General features: G+C 40.2%; 1 protein-coding gene across 1 annotated transcript in view; it reads right to left on the minus strand.

Moving 5' to 3' along the window:
• Nucleotides 1–13,434, minus strand: part of LOC103040342 (pappalysin-1) — a 236,254-nt gene that overhangs the window by 125,058 nt on the left and 97,762 nt on the right. Inside the window, exons 9-10 of the mRNA XM_049465816.1 lie at nucleotides 5,162–5,290; nucleotides 4,114–4,205 (exon numbers count right to left, since the gene is read on the minus strand). Coding sequence (XP_049321773.1) covers nucleotides 4,114–4,205; nucleotides 5,162–5,290 — 221 coding nt within the window. The remainder of the gene's footprint in view (nucleotides 1–4,113; nucleotides 4,206–5,161; nucleotides 5,291–13,434) is intronic.

Genomic DNA, 13,434 nt, shown 5'->3' on the forward strand with positions numbered 1-13,434 from the left:
ACCTCTCTCTCTCTCTCATTTTCTCTGTCTCTCTCTCTCTCTCTCTGTCTCTCTCTCTTACTCTCTAACACACACACACCCACACTCTCTCCCTGTCTCTTTCTGTCTCTAACTCTTTCTTTCTTTGACTCTTTCTGTCAGTTTTTTTGGGTTGCTCTTTCTTTTCCCACTTTCTCTCTCTCTTTCTCTATCACTTTTTTTACATATTTCTGTCTGTCTGTCCCTCTCTCACTTTGTTCTGTCTTTGACTTTCTTTTATGTTCCAGATTTCTCCGTCTTTCTTTGGGTTAACCCTAAGAAAATCTGCTTTGTTTTCTCCTATTTTACTTATCTCTTCTTTAACAGCATCATTCTGTCTTTCCTACCTCTCTCTCTCTCTCTCTCTCTCTCTCTCTCTCAGACTCAGGGGTTCCAGTAAGGGGGACGGAGACGGGCTGTGCCAAGTTGGCCTCTACGCAAATTCCAGTGCTCCCCTCAGCTTAGCTCTGCTGATGTTGAAACAAGGGGCTGCTGAAGGGGGCATACACACACACACACACACACTCACAGTCATACCAGTTATGCTGAAAACACACACACACACACCGGTCAAGGCGCCCGTTCTCTCTACCCCTGCTAGGTGTCAGAATCAGGGGCTTCTGCTCGCGCTCTGAAAGCCTGGTCCATTTCAGCTACAGTTTATATATTTACTGTAATATACCTTATTATATACCTACAATACCTTTAATAAAATATACAGAAAATGGTAACACTTTCTATGAATGTCATCTCTATAAGACTCTAAAAACATATTCATAACACATTATAATGCATTCATAAGGCATTAAAAACATGGCTATACATATTTATAAAACTCTATAATTCATTATAGCCATGTTTATTATGCATCATGAACTGTGATTATAATGCATTAATAGCTGTAGTATTTATAACATGTTATAGGTCAATACCAATAAACTCAGTCCCTGCTTGCAGACTGTATCATGACTAAAACAGCTTCCAACTTATAAACACACCCTCAATAATCCTATAAATATATTTTCAACCACTCATGAATTATACTTGTCTTGAATATAAAATTAGTTATAGTCAATTATAATGTATTATAACAGGTCTTTATTATAACAGAGTCTAATAAAGATGACATTCATAGAAAGTGTTACCCAGAAAATATATGGAGTATTCAGCAACACTTTCTCTGAATGGCTATTGTCTATTAGAGTATATTAACATACTCTTTACACATTGTCCTGCCTTTTTAAGGCATTATGAGCATGTGTTTTAGTAATGCAATATAAGCTGTGTTTATATTATTGTTCACATCTGGGTTATAATATCAGGTAACACTTTCTAGGAATGCCTATTGTCTATAAGACTTAATAAACACATTTATAACATATTATAATGCATTCATAAGGCCTTATAAATGTGGCTATACATATTTATTCAGGTAGTCAGCTGACATTCTGTTGCTGAACCTAGACCTGCAGACCAACTGCAGCAGTTAAATCCAAGTGGAGGCTTTTTTCTTTTATTTTGGCCAGGCAGTGTAGATGACGGATTCTAAGAGTTAAGAGATGCTGACAAGTCTGAAAAACTCCTGGACCTGCTCAGGCCGTTCAGACCGACGGTCGGAAAGGCACAGGTCAACATGCAGATGATTTATCCATTTCTGCGTCCAATTTCCATTCAAAAACGACAAATATTTCAAGCCGCCACACAGATGTGATTCTTCCTCTAAAAGCAGCAGTAGGCGGACAGTGGAATAAAAATCTGCCTGCTGGCCTCCCGACAGTCTGCACGGTCTTGACGGTCTTGACAGATGAACAACAGCACTGCCTGCGAGGCTCTACGTAAGCCTGTCGTAAAGGCGACATACGGCCGGAGACTTCGGGTCACGTCTGCGCTTCAGTTACGTAACAGATTGACTGGTGTTCGCGTTTATTGCGAGACGACTGGAAGAACTATCCTCAAGGCAAACACCTTGAAAAACACCCGCCGCCTGCGATTCCCACGTAACCCGACTCCGCTCGTGTGCCGCGTTCCTCGGAAACCTGTTAATATCATGTTTGCGAGGGCTTTTTCCACATGTGGGCACCGCGGCCTTGACGTGACACAAGTTTCCTCAGGCCAAAACAAAAGGTGAGGCTTGAGTGGAAAGGCCTCGTTTATGCATAAAGCAGAGAGCTGGACGAGGTGCCAAGGCATCCGTTCTGAATTTGTTGGCCTGTTCTTTTGAAAGAAAGAAATGTCTTCCAGACTTTGCAGGGATGTCGCGCTGCTTGGCGACAAACAACAGGCCTTCTGACGAGCTCTTAGGGAAAGTGGATTATTTTTTTATAGCCTGTTTGTGAAGTTTTATTACAATATTGTTGCAAAGGGCAAAAACAACAAGCACTTTTCGGAACTGGAATAAAAAGCGTAACATGAGTCTCTGGGAAAAAAGAGTGAAAAGTAAAAAAAAACGTGTATCACCTATGGGTTTTTTTAATGTGATTAATAGTAAACCTGACAATTCTTTACAGCGTGTTTAAAGTTCTCAATGAATAGACCAATTATTTAATTTAAAAGGGCCTTTTTGTCAAGGTTTTTGCATGACCACGACAATAAAAAAATATGTGTATAGAAGTACTGAATCAACTGTTGATTTACTGTAATCTGTAATCTGTTGAACTAGGGTAATAAATCTAAGGTATTAAACATCTACTGTAGCGGTAACTGTTTCTACTGTCCAGAAAGTCTTTCCATTAGATTTTAAAGAATTCATTAATTAATTAATTAATTCATTAATGTGTTTTTGTATAGGTGTGAACAGGTGAATTCAATATTCTGGTGATTTACTTTCTAGTGGTGCTGTGTGTAGTGACCGTGTGAAGGAGTGACTTTAGCATGTCACTGCACATGCACCTGTAAAAAGTAAATCACCAGAATATTGAATTCACCTGTTCACACCTATACAAAACACATCCTCACCCCACACAGAGCTTGCTGAACATTGCTGATTTTCCCATGTACAACGCATTTATTCCATTGCCTTTGTTTCGATTCTGAATTACATCTGATACTGCCTGAACTTTAGACTGTTTCCTGTTTATAATATGTTTGCTCTCTGTTGCTGCTGTATACTGGCATTGACTCTGAATGTTTCGACTAATCCCTGTACTGCTATTTTTGTCAGTAAACCATTTTACTTGTATCTGCGCCTGTCTGAGCCCTGTCTCACCATGACACATTCACTCATCATCATCTACTTCCATGTCAGGTTGATAATAATTGTGACAATTTAATTGCTTTTTTCATTTGGAATGCTCCAAAATGATATATGTACTTGATAAGTACTTGATCAACAATAGACTTATTTTTGCTTCTAGGGTAAGACATCAAGGGTATTATCTAAGAACATCTACTGTAGCTGTAACTCTTTCTACTGTCTAGGAAGGCTTTCTTCAAGATAATTCATTCATTCATTCATTCTGCGATCTCCAGCATCTGTACTACGATACCCAGAACGCACCAAACACTGGCGTAACTCCCTCACACAATCACATGGCACTGCACATGGCACCTCTAGAAAGTCAATCACCAGATTATTGAATTCACCTGTTCACACCCATATAAACACACCCGAAGGCCACACAGACCTTGCTTAGTTTTGCTGGTTTTCCATGTACAATGCATTTATCACATTGTCTTTGATGTTTAGTTTTCTGAACTCAATTTTGCCTACCTTGTGATATTGTCTACTAGTGTAGGAACCTCGTTTTTTTTCTACCTCTATCCTGCTTGTGCATGACCTTTGGACTGTTTCCTGTTTATGGTATGTTTACTGGTACTGACTTTACACCTTTCGACTACTCCCTGTACTGCTACTTTTGTCAGTAAACCATATTACTTGTCTTGCCATTACACATTCATTCATCATCAACCACTTCCATGTTGTATTGCTTTCAGTAGGTTCATGTGTTCATCACATATGCTTTTCATGCTTTTCCACATGTGTGTCAGTAAAGGGTGCAACTTAAAACAGCTTAATTTACTGATTTAAAAGGACATCCACGACCATTTAAATAGAGATATACTATACGAACACTTTTATTACAATAAAGGACTCACCAACGCAGTTGAAGAAAGGCTCTTTCTTGCACTGACTGGAACACCCATCTCCATTCATGGAGTTCATATCATCACACTGCTCTCCTTGGGACCTGGAAGTAGAACAGCATCATCACTATTTTGCTCATTCAACAGGTTCTCTTAGTGCACTTAGGGTTTTATTGTAAGGTTATAAGGCCTTACAAGGTATGGCACCAAGTAAAATATCAAATCTTCTTCACCCTCACTCTTCCTCTTGGTTGTTGCATTCCTCAAACCAGCTGCTTTTAGCCAAATGACTGAAGTTTAAGGGTGATAGAACTTTCTTTCTCTGGACCTAAAAAGAATAGCCTGCTATTCTTCATAAAGTTCTCCCCTATGCTAGAAACTTTTAAGAATAACTTAAAGACTTATATATTTGTTCTGGCGATTGAATCCTGCTAGGAATTCTGTTGTATTTATTGTTCTTTTTATTGTTCTTGTCTTTTTATTTTCTTGTCTATATTTTCCCCTATATTACAGATTATGAGTATTAGGAGGAATAACTTTTTTTAGATAGATAGATAGATAGATAGATAGATAGATAGATAGATAGATAGATAGATAGATAGATAGATAGATAGATAGATAGATAGATAGATGGATACTTTATTGATCCCCAAGTGGAAAATTCTTCCAGCAGCAGGTATGTATAGTTCACAAAGTTACAAAAGGATATGACACAATGATGCATATAAAAATACAATAAAATTAAATATAAAGTATAAAAGGACAGTATTTAGAGTGTGTGTAATGGAGAATGGAGGTAGTGCAGTGGAACACCGTACACAGTGAACACCAGTTGATGTGCATAAAGTGAGGATAACTGATGTCAGCCATACAGAAATTGCAAATACACAGTTATATAATAATTTAAATTTAGCAGTGCAATCTTGTAGATACATAAATGGTAGATAGTGAATCATTTTTTTACATTTTATGTTCTTTAAATGTGCTGTAGAAATATATCTGACTTGACTTGTCTGGAGTCCATTTCTGGTTACTCCTGCCCATTCTTGCAAAACCTTACCTTTGAATGATTCCATCTCCGCAGTACGGCACGCCGAGACGGTGACTAAGTGGAGGGGATGGCTCACTCTCGCCCCATCTGGACAGCGTTTGTACCTGGTATGTGTACACCACTCCATGCTTGACATCCCTAAAACAAAAGCAAGTACATGCACAGAAGTTACACTGTCTGAAATCCAGAACCTGCTAATGTTCGCAAAATAATATTGGGTGCATTGTTAAAACTAAAGGGCATTACGTTACACTCAAAAAAACCCAAATACCCCCAATAAGAGGTGTAATCCTATTTTTTTACAGCAGTAAAACCAATATTTCATTAATCGTCTGGACCTAGAGATTATGTTCTGCCTCACAGGGCCTTAAAGACTTTTAAAATATATGATCCCACAATCCCATTACAGGCACGAATTAGACAAGCCTGTAATTCCCTAATCTTAGGTCAGCTGTGTAGTAAACCATCATAATTCGAACCTATGCAAGGCAATTGCCTGGCTGATTAGCAACAGATTCCACCTTTTCCTGTTTAGACCCCCTTTTGCTAGCCATCATTCGCCGAATACAATGAGTCATTACTGCTGCGTTGCATATGTATTTCAGCATCGGCCTCCTGAAGCCTATCTGCAATCAGTTATGCTCACGGATACAAAACAGCATGCATCGGAGGAAGGGGAGGGAATTGACCCGAGCCCCATGCTCAACACTGCAGGCAGATTCCAGGCTCTGTGGCACTTTGGGTTGTACTACAGTAATGCTAATTAAGACTGAAACGAGGGAATGTTGTACTCTGAACTCGGGCACCTTTGGTAGCATGTTTCATGATTAAAGCCAAAAGTGCTTAGCTGAAAGTTAGTTCAGTACACGGTGACATTTATCCTTTATAACTCTTGGCTTGTTCTCTATTAATTAAAGCATATATTCCTTTACTGAAGAGCATGTAACTGATTTCAGTGTTTTGTTGGTGAATGTTTCCTTTTTAAAGCTGTCTAGTGTTTCCTTTAAGACCTTTTACCAACCCCCAGCCCTCTGAGAGGAAAATATCAAATATACTGAATCTACACTGTGAAACAAACTTTGCAAATTACATATTTAGATCCATAGATTTATTCACAACATATTTTATCTGCCCCTTTCAGATTGCTGCACTATATTTGGTTTTAAATTCCAATTAATGTTGTTTATGCACTACTTGCATGAATGAAATGAAATAAAAATTGTGCATCCCTTTTTGCTTGTTATCAGTTTACATAGTTTTTTATATATTTTTTTTATTTTTCAATTTTAATCCATCTTCTCCCCAAGTTACACAGCATTTCACCCAGCCCACTCATTAGGACTATCCCTATCACTAGTGATGCCCCAACACCAAGAGGGTGAAGACTAGCACACGCCTCCTCCAATACATGTGAAGTCAGACTCCCTGGACCGCTGGACCACTCAGAGCCTACCCCTCTAAAGTTTAATACCTCTTTACACTTTTCTGTAGCATTAGCCTTAGCATCTGATACTTTACCAAAAACGGTCTGTCTTTCTTTGCGTAATCTCTGCATTTAAGTTTTGTAGGTTCGATTTCCAAATCTATATATTGAATATTGAAATTGATATCAATATCAAATCTAAACAGCGATCAGAGTCAATGAGAGTAAATGTATGTAATCTGCATTTAATGCCATTCCACAAAACAATTAATTAAAACTAGCAATTTTTTTTAGTGCCACTGGTCAGCTAACTGGTCACACAAATACACAAATATCCCTCACTTATTTTGCATATAATGAATAATATTAATATCACAAATACATTAAGAGAAGCATTGAAAAATATATTGGGAATTTTGTAGTAAAAAGTGTTTTTTTATTATTAATAATTGTCTGTTACAGCTCTGGAAAAAAATAAGAGACCCTTAAAAATGATGAGTTTCTTTGATTTTACCAAATTTAAAACCTCTGGAACATAATCAAGAGGAAGATGAATGATCACAAGCTGATCATCAAACCACGCTGAACTGCTTGAATTTTTGCACCAGGAGTAAAGCAGCATAAAGTTATCCAAAAGCAGTGTGTAAGACTGGTGGAGGAGGACATGATGAACATGCCAAGATGCATGTTTAAAACTGTGATTAAAAACCACCAGGGTTATTCCACCAAATATTGATTTCTGAACTCTTAAAATTTTATGAATATGAACTTCTGTTTTCTTTGCACTATTTGAGGTCTGAAAGCTCTGCATCTTCTACATTTTTGTGTAAATAAATCTTTAAGCTCTAAATGACAATATATATATTTTTTTATTTTGGGAGAAATGTAATTCAATTTACTCAAATATATAACTATAAATAGCAAAATAAGAGAAACTGATTCAGAAACTGAAGTGGTCTCTTAATAGTAATAGTAGAGATTCCTGTAATAAAGCACATTTAAATTCTTCGCATACATCAGTAGGTACTGATACATTCCCAACAGGGAACCTTACACGGGTCAAACCATGCAAGATGCTCGGTGGGGAGGAGGGGGTGTTCTATTACACCCCATGCACTTCTGCAGTATTGTAACTGATATTTGTCGAGACCACTCGGGAAGATCTGGGATTGGAACAAAGAGCTGGAATGTTGGGGTGGCGTGGACGGCAGTGGTACGGGGGGCCAGGCACCTCTCTTTCCGCCTCCCACTGCGGACACTCAGACACAAACAAATAGCTGGCTTGCGGTTACAGCCCGGGATCCCACAAACCCGTAACACAATCTGCAGAGCATGGGCCAAAAACAAGACGCGCATCGGGAGAGAAAACATCCAGGCCACATAGCTCGACACCAGTGCGTGCAAGCGTGGGTAATTCAAGGGAAGCCGGTATTTTTAGAGGTGGAATCCTAAAAACTAGAAAAATCTCATTTACACAATTCAAACTTTAGCCCAGATCTACAGTATGTAGATAAAAGAACTGGTAGGCGCCTCTTAATTATTTAATTCAGGTGTTTAATTTAGTCGTTTTGCCACAGGTATGATTATATAAGCTGGTATGTTAAGTTTGATGTTGGTCAAGCTCATTTAAGCTGGTCAACCAAAACAGTCTTGCTGGTTTTGGTGGTTAATCAGCTTGGCCATGATGTTAAAACCTGGTCATGCTGGATAACCAACTTGGTCATAATGGAAATGCTGGTTGACCAGCTTGGACATGATGGTCATGCTGGTCAACTCACTTGGTCTTGGTGGTTGACCATCTTGGTCTAGGTATGATTATATCAGCTGCTAACTCAGCTCTTGATCATCTTAGTGTTAATGTTAAATTTGATCTTGGTCAAGCTCGTTCATGCTGGTCAACCAAAAAATCTTGCTGGTTTTGGTGAATGATCAGCTTGGCCATGATGTTAAAACATGGTCATGATGCTATTAATGGTTGACCAGTTTGGTTCTTAAAGTCATGCTAGTTGACCAGCTCTGACATGATGCTAAGTGTTAAACCAGCTTGGAAATTATGGTTGATTAATTATTATTCATTATAATGATTTAATTAAGGTGTTTAATTTAGTCCTTTTGCCACAGGTATGATTATATAAACTGGCATGTTAAGTTTGATGTTGGTCAAGCTCATTTATGCTGGTCAACCAAAAAAGTCTTGCTGGTTTTGGTGGTTGATCAGCTTGGCCATGATGTTAAAACTTGGTCATGCTAGGCAACCAACTTGGTCATAGTGGAAATGTTGGTTGACCAGCTTGGTCATGGTGCTAATAGTGGTTGAACAGTCAGGCAACTATGCTCTTGCTGGTCAACCAAACTGGTCCTGCTATAGATTGTGGATATAGACAGCTTGGTCTTTAAAGTCATGTTCAACCATATTGGTCTTCTTGATGGTTGAACATCTTGACCATGATGGTAACAATGGTAGAGCAGCTAGATAATAATAGTCTTGCTATTCACCAAGATTGGTCCTTTAAGCCATACTAGTTAAGCCATACTGGTTAACCAGTTTGGTAATGATGCTACTGGTGGTTCTCCGGCATACAGCACCAGTCTTGTTGGTCATGCTGGTGGTTGACCAGCTTGGTCATATTGGTGATGGTGGTGGCCTTGGCTGGAAGAGCAGCATTTGTCATGGGGGGCTGTCCTGGTCAACCGCTGTGGTATTGCTGGACATGTTGGGTAACCAACTTGGTTTTGCATTATGGTCATGCTGGTTCGCCAGCTTAGCTTTGCTAGTCTTGCTGGTCTGCTAGCTTGGTCATGATGGTAATGGTGGTTAAACAGTTAGGTAATAATAATTATAGTGGTCTTACTGGTTGTTTAAACCAGGTCAACTAGGTACCACTTTTTCCTGGTATTCCCAGTGATTCCTGTAATGTTGCTACCTGTCTGTTATGATGCTGGTACATGGTTGGTAGGTAGCTGCATAGGTGCTTCTAAGGGGCTACTATGGCATCCCAGGGGGTGTATAAGGTGCTACTAAGTTCTTAAGAGCAGAGAAACTGCTATGATTCTGCTAAGTGGTTGCAAGATGAGTAGTACAACCACATTGAATAAATTTACAGTAAACAATTTCTTATTTTTTTTTAAAGTTGCCCCCTTCAGTTAAGAAATGACACTACTGGTACCAAGCCAGATGCAGGAAGACTACTAGAGTTTGGTGCTGAAAGCAGAAATACTGATGGAAACAAAAGCTGGGATTAAATAGCAAGTCATATCCAGACCATCAAGTAGTATTAATGTCTGAGTGGCTCCTCCTTCCGCATGCTAAGACCCTGAGCAGCGGCAGCCACCCACTGAGCTCATACACATGCATGCATTTCCCAGCACCAACTTTCTATCCCTTAGCCTATCCATCCAGCAGGCGGACCCACATACAACACACACACACTTACACACACTTCTGCAAGAGCACATCGGCTCGTAATAAAAGAATGAACGAGAGAGAGAGGGAGGAAAAAAAAAACATACAAAGGCCTCATTATTTGCATTTGCGCTGGCCGGCTTCCCCAGGGGAAACACAAGCCCTTCTCTGCTGATTAACAAAAACTACGCAGCCAAATTACCGGAGCGTTTGGGCACCGGCGGGCCGCTATTGCAAACACTGCAGGTTCACTTGAGGCCAAGTTTTTCGCGCTGCCGTCAGCAGAGTTAGAAGGTGCCTGCTCTAATGGGCAGGGAAGCCGTAACATTTAATAAGAGGCCAAACAAATCATTCAAATTAGCACTTAAAGATGAATGACGAGGGCGGGAGTTTTACACGCCTGTTTGGTTGTTTCAGAGGAGAAAAAAACAACCAAAAGAGCACAGGAGCAAATGTCGCAATGGTATACTATAAGATTACTAGGTGGTTGTTGTGGTATTCCAATTATGTTGCTTAGTAATGCTCCAGTAACTTGATGCTTGATGTTGAAGTTGGTGAATTGTGAATTAGTTGGGAAATAGCTGCTACGGGGTTGTGTACTGGTAGCTAGGGCACTGCAATGCAGTGCTTGCTAGGTGGTTGTTGTGGTATTCCAATTATGTTGCTTAGTAATGCTCCAGTAACTTGATGCTTGTTGTTGAAGTTGGTGAATTAGTTGGGAAATAGCTGCTACGGGGTTGTGTACTGGTAGCTAGGGCACTGCTATGCAGTTCTTGCTAGGTGGTTGTTGTGGTATTACAGTTATGTTGCTTAGTAATGCTCCAGTAACTTGATGCTTGATGTTGAAGTTGGTGCATTAGTTGGGAAATAGCTGCTATGGGGTTGTGTACTGGTAGCTAGGGCACTGCTATGCAGTGCTTGCTAGGTGGTTGTTGTGGTATTCCAGTTATGTCGCTTAGTAATGCACCAGTAACTTGATGCTTGGTGTTGGTGAATTGTGAGATAGTTGGGAGATAGCTGCTATGGTGTTGCCTTCTGGTAGCTAGGGCATTGCTATGCAGTGATTGCTAGGTGGTTGCTGTGGTTTCGTAGATGGCTTCAACAATGTTGCCCACTTGATGTTACGAAATTGGCAAGACATTGCAAAGCAGCTGCTATGGTGTTGATAAGGCTTACCATGGTATCCTAAGTGGTTGCTAGATGGTTGCTGTGGTTTTCCAGATGGCTTCAACAATGTTTCCAGCATGGTGCTATGAAATTTGTAAGGATTTGTAAGGTTAGCTGCTATGGTGCTGCAAGGGGGTTTCTATGGTACCCCAAATGACTGCTGTTGTTCCCAAGGTGCTTGTTCTGGTGTTGCTTACAGATAGCTATGACTATGCAGAAGCCATTATATGCCATGCAATTGCTAGGTGGTTGCTGTGGTGCTCTAGATAGCTTCTACAATGTTGACAACTTGATGCAAAGTGTCTGTTTTTGTACCCCAGGTGGCTGCTATTGTTCCCTAGGTGGATGATCTGGTGTTTCTTAAAGGTAGCTAATACTATGTAGAACCATGGTGGTATGCCATTTATTTACTATGTGGTTACTGTGGTATTCCAAGTTGCTTCTACAACATTGACAACTTAATGCAAAATGTTTGCTATTGTACCCCAGGTGGCTGCTCTGCTTCCTTAGGTGGATGCTCTGTTGTTGCGTACAGGTAGCTAAGACTATGCAGATGCCATGAAATGCCAGGTGATTGCTGGGTGGTTGCTGTGGTATTCTAGATAGCTTCTATAACATTGTCAACTTGATGCAAAGTGTTTGTTGTTGTACCTCAAGTGGCTGCTATTGTTCCATAGGTGGTTCTGATGTTGCTTACAGATAGCTATGACTATGCAGAAGCCATTATATGCCATGCAATTGCTAGGTGGTTGCTGTGGTGCTCTAGATAGCTTCTACAACATTGTCAACTTGATGCAAAGTATTGTTCCATAGGTGGATGTTCTGGTGTTGCCTAAAGCTTGCTAGCACAATGCAGATGCCATGATATGCCAAGTAATGGCTATGTGGTTGCTGTGGTATTCCAAGTTGCTTCGACAACATTGTCAATTTGATGCAAAGCATTTGTTGTTGTACCTCAAGTGGCTGCTATTGTTCTCTAGGTGGGTGTTCTGGTGTTGCTTACAGGTAGCTAGGACTATGCAGATGCCATGATATGCCATGTAATTGCTATGTGGTTGCTGTGGTATTCCAAGTTGCTTCGACAACATTGTCAACTTGATGCAAAGCATTTGTTGTTGTACCTCAAGTGGCTGCTATTGTTCTCTAGGTGGGTGTTCTGGTGTTGCTTACAGGTAGCTAGGACTATGCAGATGCCATGATATGCCAAGTAATTGCTATGTGGTTGCTAAGGTATTCTAGATAGAGTTTGTTATTGTACCTCAGGTGACTGCTATTGTCCATTAGGTGGATGCTCTGATGTTGATTACAGGTAGCTAGGTCTATGCAGATGCCATGATATGCCAAGTAATTGCTATGTGGTTGCTGTGGTGTTACAGATAGGTCTTATAACATTGTCAACTTGATGCAAAGTGTTTTGTGTTTGGTGTCATGATGATATTGGTTAGCAGTTGCGAGGCAGCTGTTACTGTTACTAGTGTTGCATCTAGGTGTTTGCTATGGTATTCCTGGTGGTTGATATGGTGTTGCTTACTGGTAGAAAAAAAATACATACAAAGACCTCATTATTTGCATTTACGTTGGCCGGCTTCCACAAGCGAAACACAAGCCCTTCTCCGCTGATTAACAAAAACGACGCAGCCAAATTACCGGAGCATTTGGGCATCGGCGGGCCGCTATTGCAAGCACTGCAGGTTCACGTGAGGCCAAGTTTTTCGCGCTGCCGTCAGCAGAGTTAGAAGGTGCCTGCTCTAATGGGCAGGGAAGCCGTAACATTTAATAAGAGGCCAAACATATCATTCAAATTAGCACTTAAAGATGAATGACAAGGGCGGGAGTTTTACACGCCTGTTTGTGTCCGTTCTGGGCCGGGTGCACTAGTGGAGGAGAGAAAATAGCTAAAACAGCACACCGGCGAAAGTCCCATAAAACAAAAATGAGAGGAAAACACACACTTACACACATTCACAAGACATGAGCACACACACGCACACATTTATACCTGCACACACACACATACAGGTCTACAGCCACACACACAAATAATAAGGATGTGTGTGTGTGTGTGTTTAAATGTGTCAAAAGATTTATTGCAGGAAACTTGTTTGCTGTTTCTTTTTGTTCCCTTCTCTTTTCTTTTTTCTAACCCTTGAAACAGGTTAGCGCTTCAAACGCTGCTGAGCAGAAGCCTGTAGGCATCTGAGAAAATCATCTGCGAAGCTGTTAAACTGGGCGGGACATGTTCATGCATTTAGTAGAACAAGTGACGTTAGAATAAACTGAAAACTTGAG

Source organism: Astyanax mexicanus, chromosome 1 (assembly GCF_023375975.1).
Source record: "Astyanax mexicanus isolate ESR-SI-001 chromosome 1, AstMex3_surface, whole genome shotgun sequence".
In the NCBI taxonomy this organism is placed as follows: Eukaryota; Metazoa; Chordata; class Actinopteri; order Characiformes; family Acestrorhamphidae; genus Astyanax; species Astyanax mexicanus.